Below are 25,248 nucleotides of genomic sequence, written 5' to 3' on the forward strand. Positions count from 1 at the left end.
AACAAATCCAATAACACCTTGGTTTAAAATAACATAGAGCTTATTTGTTAGAATTAACCCCAGGAGAAACAGCATGCCAATAATGTTAATGCACTATGGCACTTGGAGGTAATTTGAAAGAAGAAGGTGAGGATATTTTATGAAATTACAGATTATTTAAGGAAATGTAAACATCATGATTGAAGATACCACATCAACCATGGAAAAGAAATAAGCTTCACTACTGAGTAGAATGAAAACACAACTACTCCATCAAGCTTTCAATGTCTCTTGCAGTCTTTTTACTGTTATTAATATTATTGTCTTCCCTTATTTTTTCCATAAATGTCACTGCCATTACCCATAGGCTGCAACATTATTCTGTAGCTGATATATGCTCATATTATACTGAAATGCAATTTCAATGGTCCTTTCTAAGTTTTGTTCCATTTATACTATTTTCAGAATGGGTTTGTTTACTACTTCATATGTTTCTGTATTTTCTTAAAATGAACAGTGTAAACCAGAAAATTTCCCCTTCCAAAGTGTTCTGTGGATCTATTTTTGTGTGCTTTGTTTGGCTGTACAAATCTGATGACTTTTCAAGCTAGTGCTGGAAAATTATTATCAGGTTACCTTTAATTTTGGTTGATGCATTTCTGCCAGGCAGTAGCAATAATTACTGTAATAGTTTTGTTTCCCGAACTTTACTTTTTATTTGTACTGTCAAAGTCAGCACATCGCCAGAAGAGTTGAATACTTTACATTGCAGTGTTATGTATGAATAAGGGCATGTCATTGTTTATCTTAGGCTTGATCATGACTTTTTTCCAGGCTTTCTGCACTTAATACAAGCTTTTTCTACAACAAAAGCAATTCTAGGGGGTTAATTCAGGCTGCATGTTAAAATTAGTGCTAGAGATGGGATGAATGTACTATAAAATTCTGCTCACAAAGCTGCCTATTTTTCTACAAGGAAAGCATGAAACATGAACATTACACTCTCAGGTCATCACCTTAGAAAAAAAATATTTTCATGAATTCTCTTTCTCTTTTGGATCACACAGCAGTAAATAGTGCACTCTGTCTTTCTTTGATTTTCATATACAGAAAGGGTGGAGCATTTCTGCGTGCTTTGCCATTCAGACATTCCCGGTGGCTCTGTTTTCAACTCCCAATTTTTGAATTAGTAACAGATGTCCTGATTCTTTTGACAGAAAAGGGGTAAAATTTTCTCTGTATTTTAAGAAATCTTTTTTACACTTTTACCAATCATTGAACCCTCAGTACTACTTTTTGCTACCAGCCTTCTCTGTAAACAGTATCTTATATCACAGAAATCTTGCTGCAGTCAATGGGAACTTATCCTGATATACGTATGATGAGGTGCACCAGAATATATTTAAAATTACTTTAAAATGCAGCTTATGGACCAGTAAGGGGTAACATCCCAGTATTGCACATCCCAGCCTGTTTAGACATGTTTTGCCTATTTCTTGCCTCAGCTTCACTGATGAAAATGAGTATAAGACTTAGTGATGCTCACCCCGAAAACAAGGTATTTCATGCCCATGAAATAGGAAAAATGTGTTAAAGAAAGCAGAAGAAACTACAGAAACCTGGAGAAGGAGAAAAACCTTACATCAAAATTACAAAGCAGGTAGCCTGGAAAAGATCTGGTATATGTGCATATGTTACTGGTAATGCTGGTCCATTGGCATTAAACATAGAGAAAACTCTTGCACAGCAGAAATCCTAGGGAGTTTTACAGGTCTTGTTCAAGATGGATTTGGGGGTCTTGGATAGCTGTGAGGGAGGAAGGCAGACTTCTGGGTAGGACAAGAGAAAGACTGGAGGGGGAAAATCAAAAGAGAATCAAATTCCAATTTAAGGAATTTAATTTTTGAGGTTTAAGTTGCAACCTGGAGGTTTAATTAAAGGTGGAGCTATTTTGCATTCTTCACAAAGTTTGAGTGTTAGAGTCCTCCTCCTTTCTGTTCCTGAACTGTCTTCATTCCTGTAGTTTATTTAGGTGCAAGTCTCATCCTTTCTTCTTGCTAATTTATTGACATATGCATACTGATGATAACACAGATGCTGGCATAAGCTCTCGTTCTCCTTAAGTCTTTGAATGTTTTTGTTAATAATAATACAGATGCAATGTATCTTACTTGGATATATAGATCATCCAGCAGTAAGAACTGAAAATAATACAGACTGTTATATTTTTCTCTAGTGATTTTAAAAGATTTGAATGCCAAGTAAGTCTTGACATTGTGGCGCACAAAAGGAAACAGTACCATGTTGTAAATGTAAAAAGCCACCAATAATTTGTGTATGTAGAATTCTTGCTTTACCTAAACGGGTATGGAAAAGTATTTGCTAATGCATTATTAATGAAGCCTGATTTTTTTTCTTCCAAGAATATTGAAAATATTCGAGGTATACTTAGGGCCCAATGTGAAACAGATGGAAGAAATACAGAAGCAAAATGCATTGTGCTGTTGTGAAAATACCTCTGGCACGCACTTAAGAATATTTCACATATTTTAAATTTTTGAAGTTCAGTTTTACTTATGAACATTTAAAATTATCTTGAGGAATTATATACCTCAAGCATTGAGACTTTAGAGAAGTGATGTGAAATACAATTTTTCAGATAATAGAAATCTTTTGTCAAAAATGCTTTCCAATCAGTGGAAAATCAAACTTAGTCTTCTCTTTGCTTTAAGACCCCTGGGCTGACTTGCTGAGTTTATCTAAAAAAGGATTTAAATAAGCACAAAATCTCTATCTTTTGATGACTCTGAAGAAATTCTCTTTTTTTTTTACCTTGGGGCAGGAGGAATGTCACTTGTATGTCAGGAAGCTTTTGAAATTTTCAAGCAGGACCATGCTGACAGTATAACTATTGAGGACAACAAACAGCTTCTGAAGCAGAGGTGAGTGCCATAGGAAAATACAGCTGGGGGAAGACATCTGAGAGTTTATCAGCAGTCTGGGCAGGAACACATAATTTTACACCAGACCCTCCAGGCTTCTGTTGAGGACTCGTTACAGGCCCTTCACCTTTTCTTACTTAAGACATTTCATATTCAGAAGGCACTGAGTGGTGATAGAAGTCTGGATAGAAATGAAAATAGCATGAGGAATCTTAGTGCATATTTCCACTGGTTTTATTCATCTTCACAGCCATGTTGAAGCAACGTGGCAATGACATTCATGATCAAGAATTATCTAGGGGATGTATCCATGGGACTGAATCAATTACTCCAATTTCCATTGTCAAAAATGCTTTACTGACTTCAGCACTGAATTGGATAGTAAGCTAGGAGATGCTTAACATATGCATGCCTGGTGTCTCTAACCTGTTTGCCAAGTGATTTTAGCTTCTTTCTGCCAGTTTTGCATTCACAAACAGAAATAATACTTTTGTCCTCCTTTTTGTTTTTAATGTTGCCAAAACACTTCATATGTCTGGTGAAAATAGTGATAATGGCAAAACATTGAAAACATGGGTTTTCATACAGATTTTAAACCTCACAAATTAAACCACCAACACTTGTCTTTGTTGGTTGGATAACAGTACTGCTTCACTGTCAAATTTTCATGTGTTAACCCTCCTAGTACAGCAAAAGAAATGCATGGCTTTGTGATTGCAGATGCAAAAGCGAATCACTCAGTCTGTGTTTGTAACTTACATTTTCCTCTAAGAGTTGCTTGGGGGAATTTTGCTTGTTTTCTTCTATTTAGTTCAGAGAGGTGTTTGTTTGATTGTGGGATGTTATCGTTTGGTTTCGTTTTTGTGGAGTTTTTTGTTCTGAGCTTTTCTTCCTCTACTTTCTTCTATTTTTTTAACACAATTTGCTACTTCACAGGCATGGCAGACTTGTTTTCAGGCACACCAAGTCTTATAGTCCTTTATTTCAGTAAAATTAAAATGATCTCCACATCTTTGTGACTTACTCAAGTTCTTGCTATTTATCACTTTTCTGAACTGATTAACTTTTTATCTGGATCTATACCTCAGCCACAGGAAAGCAAATTGCTAAGATATTAGATGTATGTAAGTATTTATCCATGTAAGCTGGATATCTAGCAATGCCTTTCTTTTGATCAATTTATCAGATCATGTCACAACACTGCCTCATCACTGCATAAAAGATTACACTGCAGTTGTTTCTGGTGTTGCCATTCAATAGAACACTTAATAGTTACAGCATGATCATGAGAACAATATGGTTCTGAGTCATGCTCTGCCCTTCCTCTAGTCAATCACAATTCTTCCATATTTTTTCTGTATGTTATTACTATGAAGCAAACCAGTATTTCCTTCTGGTTTCAGAATATATAATAGAGATTAGCAAAATCTACTAAGTTCTATGACAGATTTGCTTTCCTTAAAGGACACAGATTCATACTAATGCCTTGTGTAACCCCTCTCTAACAGGCATAAGCTGATTGCTGAAATCAGTGCTAATGTGAATTTTGATACTTTGAAACAGGCAGTTTCCCCTGCCATTTGCAGTCATTTTTAGCAAAGACGCTTAGCTCCAAGTTTACCAAGTTCATTAGAAGGGATTTGTATGAAATCCAGTCTGTAATTTAGAATGCAGCCTCTCAACTACTAGTTACACAAAAGCTCTGTAAGCCAGCCAGTGTTCAAATTGCACAGGAAGAGTGTGGACACCACATGTTTAAAGGTTACCATAGCTTCCCTTTATATGTAGGCTTCTCTTGTTAATAATTTTGTTTATAGTTGCATAACCACTTCTGTCATACCACAAACAGTGTTTGGTTCACAAATTACTTATTTTTAGCCGTCTTATTTTTTCCTTTGGGCATTTTGGGTTGATTCTCTTGGTTTGCTAATTATCATAGAGTCAGAGAATAGGCTGAGTTGGAAGGAATCTTTAACAGTCATCTAGTCAAACCCTGCGGCAATAAGCAGAGATATCTTCAACTAGATCAGGTTGCTCAGAGCAAAGTCAAGGTTGACTTTGAATGTTTCCAGGGATGGGGCATCCACCACTTCTCTGGACAATCTGTTCCAGTGTTTTAGCCCTCCCATTTTAAAAGATTTCTCTCTTAGACCTACTCTAAATCTAGCCTAAAGCACTACACCTTGTCCTACCACAACAGCCCCTGCTAAAACATTTGTCCCCATCTTTCTTGTGATCTCCCTTTAAATATTGAAATGTGTTAGTGGAACCTTCACTTCTCCAGGCTGAACAACTCCAGCTCTCCCAGTCTGTCTTCCTAAGAGAAGTGTTCCAGCCCTCTGATGATTTTTGGGGCCCTGCTCTGCCACTTCAACAGATCTATGTCTTTCCTGTGCTCCAGAACTGGACGCAGTGGTGTTGAATACATGGAATGCTGGCGGCTTGGGGTGCAGCTGCACTTCGAGCTCTGGTTGGCAGGAGCCCAAGGCAAGAGGCCTTGAAAACTAGCACTGATCCTTCACATAACGACACAGGGACCTGGTGGTTCCAGCCAGGTGGACAGACACTTAGAGACACAGTAGGAGCCCATGCCTCAGGTTGAAGGGCGGAGACTTTCATGCTTTTAGACTGTGGGTAAAAAAATACAGGGTTTCCTTTGTTCAGGGTCCCTCCTTAGAGGCAGCAGCTTAAGCTGTTATCCTGCTGTTGCATCATGATTAAATTATTTTAAGGACCCAGACATCTGAGTCTCTGCTATGGGAAACTCAGGGTTGAGCCAGTAAGGAAATGTTGTCTAACTGTGTTTGGTAAGTGCAGGGAGTCAAGCAGTTAACTTGTTGGCTCACTCACTGCAAAGGGGCCTTGGTCCTAGCTCAGGTGATGAGAGCGTAACTCATTTTGGCTAAGGACAGGGTTAATTTTTTGTAGTAGCCATGAGGGGGCAAGGCCTGGAGCTATGTGGGTGTAACCAAGACCCTACTGTTATTCAATGCCATGCAATGTCATGGCCACGGGCAGAAGAAAAGGATAACCAAACCCTAACCCTCTTTCATTTCAGAAAAGAGCATTCCTTTTCCCTTGGGGGAAGTGTGGCAGACAGAGTGGTGGGGTAACACTGGTCCCAACTGAAGGGAGCACTTTGGATGGCATGGCTGTGGTTGGATCAAGCTCCAAACTTTCTCTTTTGCACACTTCTGTTATGAATATTGTTCCTGTTATTAATAATTTTCTTATTTCATTGCTGTTTCCAGTAAATTGTTCTTATCTCAAATGATAACCTTTGCCTTTCCTGCTTCCAATTGAACAGGGATCAAATGGAAGTGTGTTTTTTATTTTGTGGGACTCCTAAATCAGAAAATGCCATTCCTAAACCATTGTGGCCCAATCTCTACACAGGCAGCATCACTATACTCTTCCTAGGTTATCCATCTGTGCTTCCACTGCCTGTGCATTTCCTACTTGCTTTACTTTAGATTGATTTGCCAATCTCAACTCAGTCATGCTAGTCTCTTGCCTTCCTTGCTTGATTTCTTGCTCCTGTGGGTTTTGAGTTTTTGCACTTCATGGAAAACATTTTAAAAGACCTACTAGCTTTGTTCTATGCCTTTGTCCCTGAAGGCAGTTTTCCAGGGGATCTTATTGACTAACTCACTGAAGAGCTGGAAGCTAACTTTACTCTTACCCTGGCCCATATCCCTCTGGACTGTGAACTCCACCAGCACATGACCACAGCAGCCCAGGCTGCCTCCAATCTTGATGTCTCCAATTAGCTCATTACTTTGGTGACCAGCAGGCCCACTATTGTGTCCCTCTGGTAAGTCTGTCTATTACCTCGCTTAAGAAGTTATCCTCCATGCAGTCCGGGAGTCTCTTTGATTACCTACTGCTTGCCACGCTACTTTTTCAGCAAATGCTGACTTGTTTGAAGTCTTCCAGGAGGGCAAAAGCCAGTAAGAACAATGCCTCCATCAGATGAAACATGAAGGCCTCATAAATAGGCTCCCCTTGATCAGGCATCCTGTAGTAGATGCCAACCACTCAGTTCCCTTTGTTGCCTCAATTTCTGATTCCTACCCATCAGCTATCAGCCTGCTCAGATAACTATTGGTCAGAGACAGCTTTTCACACTCAGTCTGCCTCTTGGTTTAGAGAGCATCCTTTCTCCTTACTTGCCTCTTCAGACAATCTGTAGCGACTGGTAGGCAAACTCAAGTTATGGGATTTGCCCTACCAAGTTTCAGTAATGGCAACTAGATCACGGTGTTATACCAGTGTGGTGACTTCCAGCTTCTCCTATCAGTTGCCCATGCAGCATGCACTGGTATAAAATCACTTTAGCTGTTGGCCGCTCCATCTTCTTAGAAGAACACACCTTAATTCCTTTGAAGTATTTCCTTGGTGTTCCCCTGGTGGCTCCTACTGCCTCAGGAGCACCTGGCACATCTCAGTAAGACATCAAGTATGCATTATATCATTCTTATAGTAATTGAATGGTGAACTATCAGTGAGCCTTGGAAGTTTCACTGTGAAGCTCGCAACTGTTGCCTGGGCTGTGAAATTATTCACATAGATGTGACTATACGTAGCCATACCTATAAAATATAGATGTATTTTTTCTGTAACTACTGGTGTAAAAATGATCAAAGGAAGTCAATTAAATACTGAAAAGCATTTGTTTTGTTAAATATATATATATATAAGAAAAAACTTGTTTATGAAGAAACCTTTTCACCCACTACTCTAGAGCTCTTCACAGGTGCAGTAGCTTATATTGTAACTCAGTAATGTCTCTGAATTTAAAAAGTGGGAAAACTGATATAGTGAAAGATAATTCAAGTGAAACAAAATTGAGTCAATTTGCCTTCAATTCAAGTTGCCTATGGGAAGTGCCTTTGTGAGATAGAAAATGTGATCTTCTACAGCTTTACAGCAATTCTTTTTCATTTTTCTTCCATGGATTAATAACTGCTTCCTTGCTTAAAAGAAACTACCCTGTGTTGATACCTGGACAGAATCAGATTTCTGCAATTCAAACTTTCTGTACCTGACTTCCAGAGAAGTTAATAATATCCTATTTCTTAATGCAATCCTGCTCTCTTAGGATTGTTTCTCTGAAGAGGAGAAAAATGCATCCCATTTTCTGGTGAAATATTCTACCAAGAAATCTTTCCAGTTGTGCCACTCCAATGTAATGCATACTGCATAAAGCCTCTAAATCCCATCTTAGACAATATTTCCAGTAGTAAAATTCTACTGAGCTTATAGATGAGATGTAAATCTAGTTTGCTTTTTTGTTGTTCTCCATTGTGTTTATCCCATTTTCTTTGTTCCTAGCTTTCTGGTTTTTAGTTGGTTAACAGTTAACTTGTTTTTCAGTACCTATGGGCAAGTTTCATGGAAAGGATGAGTTTCACTTGGGTCGCTTGTTGTTGTAATTTCTAATAATTAAAAACAAGTGAATACTCTTTTAATTCACTGAATGTCTCTCTCATTAGACAGCCTCTGAGTTTGTCTTAGTTTACATGATGAGTTAGAGATTTGTTTTCCAAGCTGTTTATACTTTAATTACTGGCACTTGCATTCAAAGAGTGAAATCTTTGCCAAAATGCTTTTTCCACTAAAATTAGTGGCTAAATTTGCTCTGGGGTTTCATCGTGGAATATTTATCTTGTAGGTAATAGAAACCATGATTTGGCAATTTCATCCTTTTCTGTTGAGTGGTTTCCATGTAAGATATACATGAAGTTTTTTCAGCTAACAATATAATTGTTCAGTCATCACTATGCATATCACCTTAATGCTAGATAATGTCACCCTTACTTTTATTAAAGTTTTGAAAATAGCTTTGTCCCATTCAATATTAGAGTCAAGTCTTATGTATTTACCTGACTTATTTTGTTTGACAAGGATTCGTAGTCACAGATGGAATCTGATGAAATATCATAAATTCATGCCAAATTTCAGTTTATGTTATTATGCTGGTTTATAAACTATAGTGTTTGAACAACAGATGCGCAACCTATTCAATTATTGGTAGTAACCTGTGAATAAAGGCTGGATAAATATCTGGCTTCAACTTTTCCAGATACATCTCTCTGTGAACATTAATCAGAGTCAACAGCCAACATGAGATTTGTCTCAGGAATTAATAAGTAAAAAGTAATTAAAGAAATTATTATGGGACCTGAGAGAAAGAAGGGGAGAGGTACTTCAAGGTTTCTTTCCTTTGACATTTATGCAATCCTTAATGTCTGCTTGGGGATCTAAGTTAACCCCAGTAGAAAAAGCTTTTCTAAAATCTAACAGAAGCTTCAATGGCTTCCACCTTTTTTATGTAAGAAAGAGTAAGTGTCCAGAAACCCTCCAGCTTCAGCCATTTAACCTTGTGGAATTCAGCCTTGAAAGCATATGTTTGTGAGCAGATAGCCAAGTAGGAACTTGAAATTCTAACTTGTTCCAGTCTTATGAAGAAATGGACTAATTGAGAAGGGGAAACTTTTTCACATCCCACCTTTGTAAGGAGAAGCCATATTTGTTTACTCTGTTTTGATATTTTTTGAGTTGGACAGAAGTACAATTTGTGGATTTCTCCAGTTTCTTTGTCTAGATCAAGACCCTTCTAGATAGTTTCTCTTAGACCAGACAATCTCTCCTCATGGAAAATTGTTTCCAGTTAATTCTACTTACAAATGAAAATCTAGTTCTGAGTAATTCTGTATTTTATTGTGATAAGCTTCTGGAACTATTTGTTCTTTAGAATAATTCTGTATCATTATGTTTGCATTGACAGGTTCGATGAAGCTAAATGCCTTGGAGAGAAATTAAATGAAGTGAGAAATAAAATAAGTGAGTACATTTAAACTTCATTTTCCCTTTAGCTGATGAAATCACAGAATTCAAATATATGGGAGGAGACTCTAGTTTCTAAAAGAAAAAAGTCAATGCATTGCTAAGACTTCCAATAGGGTAAACTGTGAGCTGATAATAGCAGTAATAATTTTATGTACAAGTTTGATTATTTCAAATACTGTAATGTAAAAAACAGTTTCCTTCTTTATTTGATAGGATGTCTGAAATTTATCAAAACAAAAAGAAGGCAAGGTATTAGCATGGAATTTTAAATTTTATTTTGGAATAAAAGGATCCAAAACCATAATTTGAAAAATTCACATCTATATATTATGGATTAGCGCTCTGCACTTTCTACAGATTAATTAGCGCAATTTTGAGGAGTGCCTCAGTTTGGTGGGGAGTTTCATCTTTTTTTCTTCTAAAATCCCAACAATATATGATTGGTATCCAATTTCAGATTGTTCAATGTCAAAAACCACCCATAGATACATTCAACCCCAAGGCGGGTCTTATTTGATCCCCTTAGCAGCCTTTGATATGTTCCTAGATAATTTTGGAGTTCTGTTGATTCCAAATCACTCCAATTGACTCCAATCCTGGAGGCTGTCCAGGATTTGTCAGATGTTAAACAGGTTTTTTCTGTCCCTGGAGATCAGGTCCATGTCTTCCATTTTGCACACATTCAGGTGACCCATGTCTCTTCAACCTTTCAGATGCAGAATGTGAAGGACCAGATTGAAAGGTAATCTGGCATCCAGGGCAAGTGGTGTAGATCTTACTCTTATTTTCTATCTCCTCCTTCTTTGGGTGGCACCAAAATAGACATGGACATTGAAGTCATTATCATCACTTCATGTCTTAGAATAGCAGCTGACTTCTGGGAAAGTACAAATATCTCACAACACAGCTGCCAAGTGCTCTGTGCTTACACCATAGCCATGATTATATTCTCTGTGGTCATGAATGATAATTATTGCCAGATTCCCCTCCCAGTCACCTTTGGGTTCACCACAAGTCCCTCAGAGATATTATGCAGTATATTTAAATTATGTCAGGTATGTAGAAAGCCTCAGCCATATTGGCAAAGTGATTTCAAACCACAGCGCAACTGATGTTTGGAATAGATCCAGGAGCAGACACATCAGGTGCTGAGCCTTCCTGCAGGAGTTTTCTGAATACTTGGTTATTTCTGTAAGACATGACACTAGAATTCATCTGTCTTCTTTCAGTAGGTTAATTTGCCTCTGTCAGGCTGGCCAAAACATAAATGTCAGTACAGAACCTGCGCATAGATATTCATAGATTGACCCATGCAAGAAGAATTTCAGTCTCTACCTCGCATCTATGTGTTTCTGCAGTGTCCATATAAACTCACTTAACTCCTGCCAAGTAGGCTTTTTACTGTGGCAAACTTGGAAAAGCAAGTTAAACATATCATGGAGGACTCTTTTCCCTCTGCTACCATCTTGAAGTCCACGTTGTCCTGCATTCCTTCTGTCTCTTAGATTTGCTCATCTATGTTACAGACAAGAAATTCTTTAGCCTAAATAAGGTGCAGCCAAAAGTAAGCCCTGATTGCCAAGCTTCTTTCTCTTATGGAAGTTGAAATTAATTTTAGAGCAGGAACAGTGAACATCAGCAATAAGCAGCTACACACAAGCACATCTTTCTCAGTATCTGGGGTTGCAACTGTGCTGCTTGAAGAGAGGAGCCTTGCAGCCACCCTAAAGGCATTTTTCCTGAGGGAGAACAAATGTTTGGAGGGCATGGGAGACAGTAAAAGATGCAGTGGGACACAGGCCAGTCCTGAAGGTACCACTCGCAGCGTCATGCTAGGACAAGACTTGTGTGATCTCTAAGTCCCTTGAGATTTGAATCTCTCAGAAATAAGGTAACAATGCAATGTAGGCATCATCTCTCAAGACTCTGTTTCCCTGGATTGCTGCAAAATCTAGAAGAAACCCTTGGTTTGGACTGAATTGCTGTACGTTTTTCCTCAGTAAGGCAAAACTTCTGATAGCTGTTGTGCAGTAAAGTATGGATTTAGCTGCAATTAAAAACATCTGTTTAAAACTTGCTTTTGGTTAAGTTCTTCAGTGTTAACATTGAAGCAGTAAAGGATATCTGGGAAACATGAGTGATACAACAACAGTATATGTAAACTAAAAAACCAAACTGATGCCTTGAACAAAGCAAGCAGCCATGTAACAAATAAGTAGTGCTGCACTGAGCTTGACAATGCTTACATGCCTGCTGTAGGAAATTGTAATAAGTTGTAGACCACATGAATGCTGAAAATGTCCCTTAAGAATCAAGCTAGAAATGTCTCCAAAGTTCTAAAACCAAAAATTGCACAAAGCACATTTTGTCTTGTTGTGGTATATAAGTGTAGCTACAAGTGAAGCGTTTTCAAGTTGAAAATTCATTTCCTTACTCTCTTTTTATTTTGTTAGCAAAATGGGAAAAATGTATTTTCATTCAGTTTTTACTTTAGTTCTGTTGTATAAGGAATAAATTCTACCTATGTTGTATCCATTCATAGCTATCTATATCCTGATTGATGCAGATTATGCAGATGTAACTACTTTGTGGATGGTTTTTATACACTGATGTCTGAGACTTAAAAGTGATCATACTCTAAATTCCTTTCTTCAATTCTTTCTGTGTAACACTCTGCAGCATGTGAAAATTAGCACTCTGGCTAATATAAATATTAGATTTATTCATCTGTCCTTTCATCCTGTCCAGCTTTGTTTAGAACATATTTGTTAATGTATCTACCTGTAAGCACCTCCTAAGAAGTATTCAAATTTTGTATCCAGTTCATCTTAGTCTATTCAATTACACTACCTTATACAGTTTAACAACCTAAAACATTTTTTTTCAATTAAGTTTGTTTCATCATAGAAGTCATGCTCAAAGGATCATTAAAGATGCTAAGTTTGCTAACCTTCCAAATTTTTACTTAAAATGTGGTATGAGAAATAAGAGTCATCTGTGGCCTGCAACTAGATCTTTCATTTACTTTTATTGTTGTTTTGGTTTCCTTGAGCATTCCTGGCTGCCTTGTTGTGTACAATCAAGAACAGATCCCATCAATATCATTTTCCATTATTTCTAAGTTACTCCTAATAGTGTAGAGCTGAAAACCACAGAGCCATAATAATCCATTTCATGCAGTCCGATTATGTTTTGAGATACTGACAGCAGCATCTGGCTGTAACTTTTATGTCATAAATACTCTTTCATTCTGACTTTGGAAATATTAGTGTTTTGCAGTGAAAAGTACACACAATACTCCAACCCCTTCTCAATTACACTAGCATTTCAAAAACATCAGGAAATTAGGGCTGTAAAAAGAAATTTGTGGTAGGATTTTCTTGGTAGGCTTTTGTAGATGAACTGCTTGCACAAAAAGATTAAGGAAAACCATGTCTAGATGTAAGGTGGATTTCAAGTGTGGAATAGCTATAATATCAGAAATGAGACATGGTGACCAGCATGCCTCTTTGCTAGTATACCACTTAGTCCTGGATTCTGTCTCATTTTTTGTTTAATAGCAATACAGAGATTTTTCTTTTTTTTTAAATGAAAAATAATACATCTTAGATTTATCATTAGGCTTACTTTTCACAATGACTTCCTAGAATATGAGGATGAATTTTATTGAGGATGAAAATTGTCTTTTTCTGATACTTGGGGGGAAAAAAAAAGTAGAGGGAAGTGTTTCTAAGTCAGGGTCATTTTAGTGGCACTGTTTGCTGCATTATGACACTAAACTCTATATAGGCACAAATAAAGGAGCCAAGGGCTTTAGTGCAAGCATTGAGGGGCAATTCTTTTTGCAAGTTACTACATAAATACACCATAAAAAAGCAGAGAAATTGTATAGATTTTGAACATGTAGACATGCCTGGATTTGTTTGAGTGAACTATTCAGAATTGTTTACATACGGCTGGAGAATGTACCCAATGACTGGGCTTTAAAAGACAAATACAAAAAGCCAACATGACTGAAACTGGAATAAAAGAACTGAGAGGTCAGGAAATAATGAGAACTCTGTAACCAGCGTAGGAGAAGTGGAAAGTGGGCCAGCACTGACACAAAGTACATTTTTGCCTTTCTAGTCCAACATTAAGAACTTTCAAGGTGTATATTTTGCTAGCTAAAAAAAAAAAAAAAGTTTCTTTTCTTGGGAAAAAAGTACTGTATGACTTCATGTGTTTTTGTATTGTATTATTTTCAGAGTTAGAGTCTCTAACAAGAACTGTAGATCCTTTTGGTATTACTGAAGAAAACAGTGAAGGAAATTTGATGCTGAAGCCTAAGATTTTATTTCAGAATAGTGAAGAAAATTTCTCATTGCAAAAATTTGAGTAATTGAGCCTAGCACAGTGCGGTGACTCAACCTCAGCTGACTATCCAGCAGCTTCCTCACATCCCTTCCTCAAAGGAATAGGGTGGAGAAGTAGGAAGAAAAAGGTTGTGGGTTGAGATAAAGATGAGGACATGGCTTAACAGCTACTAAGTGAAAGAGATTGAAGTCAGGAAAATTAGTTTAATTTATTGTCAATTAAACTAGAACTGCATGGTGAGAAGCAGAGACAAAACCTCTGAAATAAAAACTTCTCCCCTTATCAGAATTAGCAGGAGGGTTTGTTTTTTTCTAGGGTGCTGCTATGGACAAGGTGGTTTTTCACTATTACTGCATTCTGTGTCAAAGTACTCTGACAGTAAGGACTACTCTACATCTGAACAAACTGTAAAGCATTAAATAACAAAAAAGACCCAACTGTTACTACATTGATCCAAGAGTGAGTTGGGGACCTACAACTTCTATTTTCAGTGTAATTAAACTGATACATTCATTCAGAATTTCACCACCAAAGAAAGTTTCCTATGTGCAAGAATGTGCTGTGTGTTAGAAGCCTTTAAGACCAGTAAAGATTTCCATTTCACTCCTATAAAAGTCTGGCTGTTTTAGGTTATTTTTACCGCTATTAGATTTAGTTTTTTTCCTGAAGGGAAAAAAACATACTAAATGGTATTTAATGCCCAGAGGGAAGCAGCTGTTGTTTTTAGTCTGTCCAGAAATCAGCTAACATTATGATTGAAGCTGGAAGAGGAAGGACAAACTCATGTGGGAGTAATAACTGTGTGAGGAAACAGGCACTCTCGGAATGAAAAAGGGTAGGTGGGTGGATTACGTGCACATGATGTTGATGGTGCATCTATACCCACAGGAATGCTGAGCTGTTGCACTGCTCTGCCTCATTTCAGGTTTAGATTTTTGTGCAGAAGATCATAGAATACCAAAGCAATTTATAACCTTTAGTGACAGCAGGTTCTAGTACTGCAAAGCAAGGTTATTGAAAAGTCCTCATTTAATTTCCTTGCAAATTATTCAAAGACTGTTCATATGTGTCACAGTTAATGGCATGATATGCTGAAATGGTAAGGCTGGAGGAGAACAAGGACAAGACCTGTCAGTGCTCAGAGATAATTACTGATTCTCATTCACTAACTTGGATGTCACACTGTTATTTCTGTGAATGCACAGTAGATGTTAAACCTACTCCAAATCTAATTAATATAAACCCAGAATTTTTATTCACCCTTTTTTCTTTGTGCAAGATTCTATGTATGTATACATAAAAAACAATCTTGTTACTATCACTCTTCCCCCCCATCTTGATGAGCCAAGCAGATCTACATTAAACTCCAAAGTAAAAATATTTCATGCAAGGGTTTCCTTTACACCATGCAAGGGTTTTCTTTACACCTATGAAGGGTGTACAACTTTATGAAGGGCACTGATAGCAGCATTTTTGCACAGAGAGAAAAATAAATAAGAGAGATGAAGTTAAGGTTTTTTGGCAGAGATGATCTGAGAGCACTCTGTGGCGTACATCTACATTGTTGTAGCTTCACATGTGGGCAATTACTTAGAAAAAGAAGGATCAGCTAGTTAAGAACTAGAATACCAAGGCTGATACTAGGAATGCTACGCATATTTTAAGCCATGATTATATGAGCTGAAAGAATTGAGGGAAGTCATGCACAAGCAAATAGCATTTTTTAAACTTTTGCTGAAGTATCTGTGCTTTGGAAGGATGAGATTTCTCTGTTAAAGTTCTGTGTTTTACGTGGAACCTAGATGAAATGAAAAAGCTGGGATGATTTGCTAGATGAAGAGAGAACCCATCAAAATCTATGCACTGCTTTCTTAAAGCTTAATATTATTGGTAGTATTATCTATTTCTTTACAGTAATATAAATGTTCTGAGTTAAAGACATTCACTTACTGGACATTGTTTCAGCCATGAATGCCATGAAACAAAAAGAGAGAAATTACTGTGCTTTGAAATGCATTCCATTCTTTAGCGTAATATTCTGAGATACTTATTCTTTTATGGAAATAAACACTGTGACTTTCTAGTTGCTGATTTAATTCACTGTTCTAGTGTAATTCCAAAAACAATCAAGTAGTTACAAAAACTTATATGTGCTGAGCAAATTTTACTGGAAATGACTAGTGTAGAAGAAAAATGGCAAGGTTTGGTTTAAAAAGGGATTGAGAAACTTCAAGAAGAAAGGTTACATTCCACAAAAAATATGGTTCAAATGAAATGCAAATAACTCATAACTAAATATATTCTGTATGCAGATTTAATGAGCAGATAAGTCAATAATGTCATTCCACAGCATTTCATTCTTCAGGTAGCTTGTATTCTCACCAGAGACCTTTAAAATCCACGGAACTTGAAATCTTGAAATCCTCACTAAGGAAAAAATCTAGCTGAGGTCAGTTTGAGTTCTACTTGTGTATGGATTGCAAAGAAGATCCTGAAAAGATTTCCACATTTATGTTTATTGTTTTTTTAGTTGATCAAGGCCAACAAGCATTAGCTATAGATTCATAGAATCATTGAATGGTTTGAATTGGAAGATACCTTAGAGGTCATCAGTTCCAACTCTCCTGCCCTGGGCAGGGTCACCTTCCACTAGAACAGGTTGCTCTGAGCCCTATCCCACCCAGTGCGAGTGGGCAGAATGTGCTGTGCAGCTCATTCAGCACATTCTCCATCAGGTGTACTGTGTGTGCCTTCTTCAAAGCCAGTTCAGTATCAGGCTGCATGTACCATGATTTAAGTGTCCAACATCCTAGCTGGATTGCTCAGTACCTGAGAAATTCCAGATCAACAGCCAGATCAGTGATCTAGAAGAAGCTGAAACAGTAGTTTATTATGAAAAGGAGGAGGTTTGACAAAAACACATCAACGTAGACTGGAAGCTCTCTGAGCAAAAAAGCCTGCCTGCCTGCTGCTTCACCACTTCTGTCCTGCTCTGGGATATATGAAAAATTAAAGCTTCAATACACATAGTTTCCGCTGATTTCTTTTCTCCTGGAATGCTGCCTGTCCGTTACAGATGTGCTCTGTCACTTAACAGAGACAGTCTTGGTATCAGGACACAAGTTGTATCAGAAAATAGTACACAAACATTATTTCTTCCATACTTCATCTCAGGTGTGTAACTCTGTTGCTTATTCCTGAGTGGTGTGGCTTATACCTAACATAACAAAGCACGTTAGGTCTGCAAAACCTGCAGCCATCTGTAAGAAAAACAGAAGAGAAAACAAGCCATGGGGACAAACAGTCCCCCAGATGTAATTTCCCAGCTGGGATGTTATTCAATGTGGCCCAGTGCCTAGAAGCCCCAGTCTGTTTCTGATCTGCAGGTCAATTTCAAAGCAGTTTTGTAATAAACGAGGCATGTTTATGTGTCTACCAAAAATAGCAGTAGCTGTTAAAGCTGAAGCCATTCAGCAGGGCTGACAAGAGTCTTCAGAATCTTTCTCCTTAATTTCTTGGCCCAATTGTTTGGCAACTTAATGCTGAAAAAAAAAAAGTTCCTATGTGTGTTTGTTTTGGATAAATATCTAAGTTTCGTGCCATTATGACGGCAGTTTTGAGATCTATTTTTTTTTAATGTTACATTTTGATTTTTGGAAGCAAGGAATTGAAAACACAGAAAAACAGCTGAGTTTCTAAAGATATTATTTTCTTAACTACTTTGTCACCATCTACGGTTTCTTCTTTGTTAAAAATGTAATTTATTTTGCTTTGTAGGATGCTCCATCTTATTTTTCTGTTTGGTTACAAATCCTTCAGTTTTAACATAGTTCCTGCTTCCCATGATGAAATATAGCTTACTTTCATCCCGATTCTGTTCAGGTTCTTTTTCTACCACTTCAGACATTATTTGTATGGCCTAATTGACCATGGATCTGTAGAGCATAATCTAAAATGGTGTGGTCTTTCACAATGTCTTCTGGAAGATCTCTCAAGGTGCTCTAATAGAATAGGTGTCATGACTTTCACACAGGCCTGGCAGGTAGCTACCATATGGTAATTGGTTTCTGTCCTCTTGGGGCAGACTCAGTGCTATGATGGACATGCCCACAGCGTATTTTCTTGTCCTTTGAGCATCCAGTCGGATCATAATATAAAGCAGAGAGATGGAATGTATTTTTCTTTCTTGCTAGAACTTCAGTGAAAGGTTCATGTTAATGATTTTTTGCTTCTTTGCTTTTTCACTGTGTTCATAGTGAGAGTAATCAATTAACTACCTTGTTTGTAGTCAACAGATCATATTTTGATTCATGTGAAAATTTTTTTAGAACCTCAAAAGTCTCTGCCAAGTGAGCAAGGCTTGAATTGTCTTGAAGTAGTGCAGCTGTGTTTGCTGAGTGCAATTTTAAACAACCTATGACTAGGTAATTGATAATATAATAATACTTTTAGCTGAATTGAGTCCCCAGATGGCTGATAGTAAGAGAACCAGAAAAAACTATAATGTCTATTATAAAAGCCTGTGAAGTGTTACTATCCCTTTCTGAAAACAGTAGAGAAAGTCTGTCTTTGTTATACTTACAATAGGCATTGTACATGTTATAGGTCCTAACTGTAAGCGGAGCAGGAAAAATCAGCATTTTCCAAGGCTAAGGATCAAGAAATGAGGCAGGTGCCAAAAGGAAGATGTGAGGAAGCAATGTTGGGGCAGTGCCATGCTACCCTTGGCATGCTTATTGTAGCTGCAGTGTCCCTGGAGCTCTGGGTTTTGTAGCTTTTTCAAGCTTAACCCTAAGCAGAGCAGAAAAATCAGAATTTTTCAAAGTGAATTTCCACCTTGTGGGTGGTACCAAGGTGTGAAGAGAGCAATGGTGGGGTTGGCATGCCTTTTCTAGTTGCAGGGTCCATGGACTTCAAGGCTCTGTGGTTTTCTCAACACAAACTGTAAGCGTAACCCTAACCCTAAGTGCAGCAGCAAAAGCAGCTTCTTGCCTAGTTGCCTGGAACATAAATGGCACCAAGAACAAAGTTATTGAGGGAGCAATCTTTGGGAAGTGGCATGTTCCTTTATAAATACTCCAAAAGTTATAAATGCTCTAAAACCTACCAAAATGATACCAAATAAAACCTAAGGGACTGAAGTTAAAAGAAGAGACAAGAGACAAAAATCCATTAAAAGAAATGGGGGGAAAAAAGGCTAAAACAAAGATAAAACAATAAAAAGGCATGGGGTGCATAAAGGGCAAAGAAAAGAATCAAACCCTACGGAATTTATCCTCATTGAAATCACAAGAACTCTTCCTTTCAGGAAAGGAAATGAAATCTTGAAAACAGAAAGGAAATTGTTACAAACACTCGGAGCTTTTCTGTTTGTGTTACAAACAGAAAAGGAAGTGTTACAAACACAAGAATAACATTTTAAAAATTTTTAAAAATTTTGAAATGGAGGAACTAGAAGAAAATGGATAGGGATGAAATGAAGTGCAGTGAAAAGGATCAAAACTTGCTGAAATTATTATCACTGAAATTGCAAAATCAGGAAAAAAAGTCAAAGAAAAAGATGGAAGAGATAGATAAAATGAAATGCCTGATGTAAAAAAAATCTTCAACTAAGGTAAAGCAATAAAAAGGCTTGAGATGCCATGAAGTACAGGGAAATGAGCAAAACATGGTTAAAAAATTCCTCATAAAAACACGAGATTTAATTTCCAAAACTGTATATTTCAGGAAAATTTACTTGACAAAAAAGAAAACAATTTCTTCACAGATATATCATTTGACATAGTCCTCTGATTTAGAGATTTCAGTAAAGGTTAATTGGAATTGGGGCAAGTCTTGGACTTTTTCACTAAATTTCATGGCATGCCATGCAATCTAATTGTTTTCACTTAGGTGAGTTTTTTTGTTTTTTTTTTTTTTTTTTTTAATAAGGCCGATCATTTCATCAATATCCTCACCTATATTTTGTCTGCGTTTGTTTCCTGGATTTGGGATTTCGGTACAATAAATTTTGGAAATTCTTTGACCTTTTCAAAACACATCATTTCATCCCGATCCATCTGCCTTTAGTCTAAATTTCCAAATTGTATGGGTTTTCTTCAGTTGCATTTTATTTGATCCTATCTCCTTTCCAGACTGTTGGAACACTTTCTTTTCTGTTCTCAAGATTTCATTTCCTTTCTTGGGAGGAATTTTTTTTTTCTTTCAAATTAGGCTGGTCCTTTCTTACAGTAGTTCTCTTGTCTTTTATCTTGTTTGATTTTTTCCCCCGATTTTGCAACTTCAGTGAGGTTGATTTAGGTTAACATTTGGTCCTTTTCGCTGCAACTCATTTCATCCTGGTCCATTTGCTTGTCTTCACTAAATTTCCAAATTTCCTAATTTTTATCAATTGCATTTTATTTGATCATATCTCCTTTCCTGAGTGTAATGCTTTCTTTTCTGTTTTGGTCCATATCCTTGCATTTCATGGCATGCCATGTCTTTTTATTGTTTTCCCTTTGGTGACAATTTTTAAATTTTTTAGATTAGTCAGGTAATTTCATTCAATTCTTTTCCTCCTGTCTTTTCTGTCTTCCTCTTTTATTTTTTTCTTCTGATTTGACAATTTCAGTGAGGTTAGTTTTGGCAAGTTTTGGTATTTTTCACAGCCCTTAATTTCATCCTGATCTATTACCCTGTTGACTATTTCCAAATTATTTTTTTTTCAATTGCATTTTATTTCATCATATCTCCTTTTCTGAGTGTTTGTAATTTTTTCTCTTGAAATTAACCTTACTGAAATCCAAGAATCCAGCAATGGAGTCAAATGAAAAGACGGGAGAAGATATCCATGACCTACATGTCTATGAATCATTTTCACCAAAGGGAAAGCAATCAAATTGCATGGGATGCCATGATTTGCAGGTTATGGATTGAGGCTTGCCGAATTGTTCCTCTTTGAAATTGCAACCTTTAATTTATTTTCTGTAAAGGAAGAATTTTCTTTCCATAAAGGAATTTAAATCTTGAAATCAGGTAATGAATTGATGCTCTGGAAAGGAGATATGTTCAAAGGCATTTTGGTTTTTTTAAACCTTTCCCTAATTTTGTCAGAAAAAGTGACTGTTTTCTTAGGCATAGATACCCAGCATTTGAGTATTTTCGCCATGTAACGTGTGGATGGAGCAATGTTGTTTTATTGCAATGGTCCCCTTGACATGCCTCTTCCTGTGTACTGACCCTGATCTCTGGACTTTCAAGTTTTCTCTACCTTAACCCTAAGCATAACCCTAACCCCAAGGAGAACAGTAAAATTTGGTTTATTGGGAGGCTGATATGTCCAGCCTGTGTGTGATGCAGGCTCTCTCCCTTCAGAGGTACACTTATGTTTATGGCAGCTGTGCCAGAGCTGTCTGTTCTGCTGCTGCTGCAGCACGGTCATGCTTTGGCCATTTTCAAAAAACAGAGAAGGACACAGGTCATTGCTCTATCTTCCTCATTCCTTAGCTGGTGTAGGACTTTTCTTATCTGATCTGGTATAAATGAGACTGGTAAGAGAACCAGGCAGTTCTAGTAGCTTTGCTGAGGCCTTTTTCTTTTTTCTGCTCTTCCTTATAAGAAGACTATACCATCTTTGGTAATATAAAGTAGTCTTTGCAGCAGCACTCAGCAAACCTATTTCAGAAAGTAGAAGTCTTTTGGCTTTTGGGGGCAATGCATATGTTAACGGCAATGCTAAATATTGTCCGTTGTTTCAGGGTTGCTTGCATATGTTTGTTTTTACTTTCAAACAATAGGCAATGCCCCAGGGTTACAGTATGTATTCTGAATGGGTCCTCAGAATGAGAAAACATGATTTGTCAAATGAGTTATTCACAAAATACCAAACTGAATGAACTCATTTGAACAGCTCTATTATGCTCCCCTGGTGTGCTATTCTTTAAACAGAAGAACCTTATTAGTGTAACAGTCACTCCAGGCCCAAGATGTTAATGTTTTCTTTGGCTCTAAGTTGGAATGTACATATGTAGGAATCATTTTCATTTTCTAATTATTACAAATGATGTTCTGTTCTTTACAAACAGAACTATTTTCACGGGAAAAAGTTATGCTCAGGAAGAAACCAAGTAAACATTTTTTACTTAAAGTTTCTCTAGAATAACTAAAACTAATTGACCAGGCTCATTGGATTTAATCAAGCCATGACTATAAACTTGGAAAAATACTCAGTAACATATTTCTGCCTGCAAACTGTCTTTTGACTGAAAATAGGTAGTCATTGCTAGATTGCTACACTGCATTTTGGTGTTTTATTAGGCTATAGTATGTTCTTATGTCAATCTATTCAATTTGCTCTATTAAAGAAAAAATGCTAGGTGATAGTTGATGCTATATTATGAGGAGTGCGTGTGTGTGTGTGTGTGTGTGTGTGTGTGTGTGTGTTGAATCCTACAATCTTTTGTACAAAAAGTTTTCCTTGATCATAGAATCACAGGATATACTGACTTGGAAGGGTCCCATCAGGATTATTGAGAACAACTCCTGGCCCTGCACAGGATAACCCCAAGAGTGACAACATGTGCCTGAGGGCATTGTCCAAATGCTTCTTAAACTCTGTGAGGTTTGAGGCTGTGACTACTTCTCTGGGGAGCCTGTTTCAGTGCCCAAACACACTCTGGGTGAAGAACCTTTTCCTGATATCCAACCTGAACCTCTCCCGATGCTGCATCTGATGCCGCCAGGGCGCTGCTGACTCCTGTTCAAGTTACCACAGACCGAGCTGAGGTCCCTTACCACAGACGGAGCTGAGGTCCCGTTCTCCAGCACTGCTCTCTAGCCTCTCATTCCTTACTATATACAGACAGCCAGGTTTGCCCCACGCCAGGTACAGAATCCAGCACCTTCCCTTGTTGAACTTCATCTAGTGGGTGATTGCCCATCTCTCTAATTTGTCAAGGTCTCTCTACAAGGCCTCTCTGCCCTCAAGGGAGTCAATAGCTCATCCCAATTTAGTCTCAGCAGTAAACTTAGTATTCCCTCAAGTCCTGTATCCAAGTCATTTAAGTCTTTAGTATTGGATGGCCAGACATTTTAACAGTGAAGAATCAAACCTTCAAATTTTAGAGAAGTAGATCTCCACTTATTCAGAGTAGTACTGTGCAAGAGTGATATTCCTTCCTAAGCACAGAAAGGGAAATTTGTTCTTCATAATATCTCATGGTTCATCTACATGTCTAGACAGCATTCATGCAGACTTGTAGCTTAGGCATAGACCTACACATACTAGAAGACAATAGCTGTTTTTTTCTAATCAAACTAGTTCCTAAATCATGTGATGTCACTACAGTTGGTTATGAATGTTGCAGAAGGAATGCAATCAACAGCAAATAGCTGTAATATGAAGATTTTTTCATGCACTTTAAGTTTGAGGGAAGATGTCTGTTCTGAACTGATTATATCATTATACCAGTTATATATAATCAGGTTGTGTTTTAAACTGCTGAGCAATTCAAGAAGCAGTCTTGGGCTTATCCACAACAGTGAATATGTGCTCCGTCTTCACAGGAAGCTATTTCAGATTTTACTGGGTTGCTAGTATGTGTCTGACACTCAAGGAGTCACTTCTCAAAGGTTTGGTAGATATATTACAAGTAAATGAATAAAAAAAGTGTGTCGTACACTCATTCTTACTCTGACTTGTTTCCATCACCCTGAAATGTTTATCTGCATGGCCTCAAAACATGATAGCATATCTAATCAGCTTCAGCATAGTAATTTTTTAAAATTTATTTTATTTTTAATTTTGTGTCATATCTGTCAGATTCTTAATATCAGTCTGTCTCATCTGACCAGAAGTTACACAGCACTATGTGCTCAATGCCAGGACAATTCCTTGGGTAAGAGCAAAATTTTAAGTTTATGAAACTGAAGTACATACTGAGCCCTGGAACTCAGTATTTAATTTTATGTTGGACAGCTCTGGCCAGAAGAAATGTCAGAAGATGAGACTGGACATCAAATTGTTGCATAGAAATTACAAAGCCATGAAGGCAGAAAAAACAGAAAATAACCATGTTAATCTGAAACTCAGATACAGTCACTTTCTGCCTAAAATATTAACTGAGACCTGTGCATTATTACCAGAAAACTTGTTGGGGGTAAAATCCTTTGGTTTTGACTTTGCTTGTTTATGCTATTAAGAACCCTTTATTTATTTTTCATCCTTCTTAAATTTGCATATTTGAAAATGTGTAAAGGATAGGAGCTGTATACAAAGTTATTTCTCTATTTTCCTTATTCTTTTTCTTCACATTAATTTCTAAGAAATAATCAAGAGATGAGTGGCATTTAATCGTATAAGCATCCAGAGCACTAAATTCACAGATTATAGCTCTTTATCCATATGGCATTGCTTTTCAGTCATGCTTTTTGGACCAGCTTATTTAATTCATGAACAAATAGATGTGATAAACAACAGAACGATAGTTTCCAGATGTGCTTCATTTCTGTTTCTTTCCTAACATATGAAGATAAACAGAATATTTGTTCACTTTGGACAATACCTGAAATAGCACTCTGGCATCTAAGATACAGCTTAAGTGAAATTTAGGTACCAAAATTTAGAACTACCCAGGAAAAACAAAACCAAATAAATCCCCCCCCCGCAAAATTTGTTCACTTATTGAATGCAACAAACTGCCATTGCTACGGCACATACAGAAGTACTACTTTATTGGCTGAGCTGCCTATCCACTCCCCATGGAGTATCCAGACATAAAGTGTGCTTCTGCTGAAGTCCTTTGGAGTGTGCTTGCTGCTGTATATCCATGCTTTGCTAGAAATGCCTGGTCAGAAATAAGTAGTGACAGCCAACCTTGGGACATGAAAATAAAGGTCCAAGCATTTTTTTGTAAATTCAGAAAACATTGGTTCTGATTTCCAGTTTCAAGGAGATGCTGAGCTGCAGTCCAGAGCCGTTAATGTTTTATGTAGGTTATCCTAAATGTCCAAGTGTTGAGTACCTAGATTTTTAGAAAAAGTGTCCAAGTGTTCCCTTGGGAATGCTTCAACAATTAAGGCCTATGTAGCCTATGACAGTTTGTACTTAGAGGAAGATCAAGGTCCAGAATGATGTCAG

The 25,248-nt window shown here is 37.3% G+C and overlaps 1 protein-coding gene across 1 annotated transcript in view; it reads left to right on the forward strand.

The window, feature by feature from the left end:
- The window catches only part of KIF6 (kinesin family member 6), a 150,188-nt gene that overhangs the window by 88,193 nt on the left and 36,747 nt on the right, over window positions 1–25,248 (forward strand). The window contains 2 exon segments of the mRNA XM_031060423.1: window positions 2,822–2,921; window positions 9,712–9,767. Coding sequence (XP_030916283.1) covers window positions 2,822–2,921; window positions 9,712–9,767 — 156 coding nt within the window.

Source organism: Geospiza fortis, unplaced genomic scaffold (genome assembly GCF_000277835.1).
Source record: "Geospiza fortis unplaced genomic scaffold, GeoFor_1.0 scaffold41, whole genome shotgun sequence".
Taxonomy (NCBI): Eukaryota; Metazoa; Chordata; class Aves; order Passeriformes; family Thraupidae; genus Geospiza; species Geospiza fortis.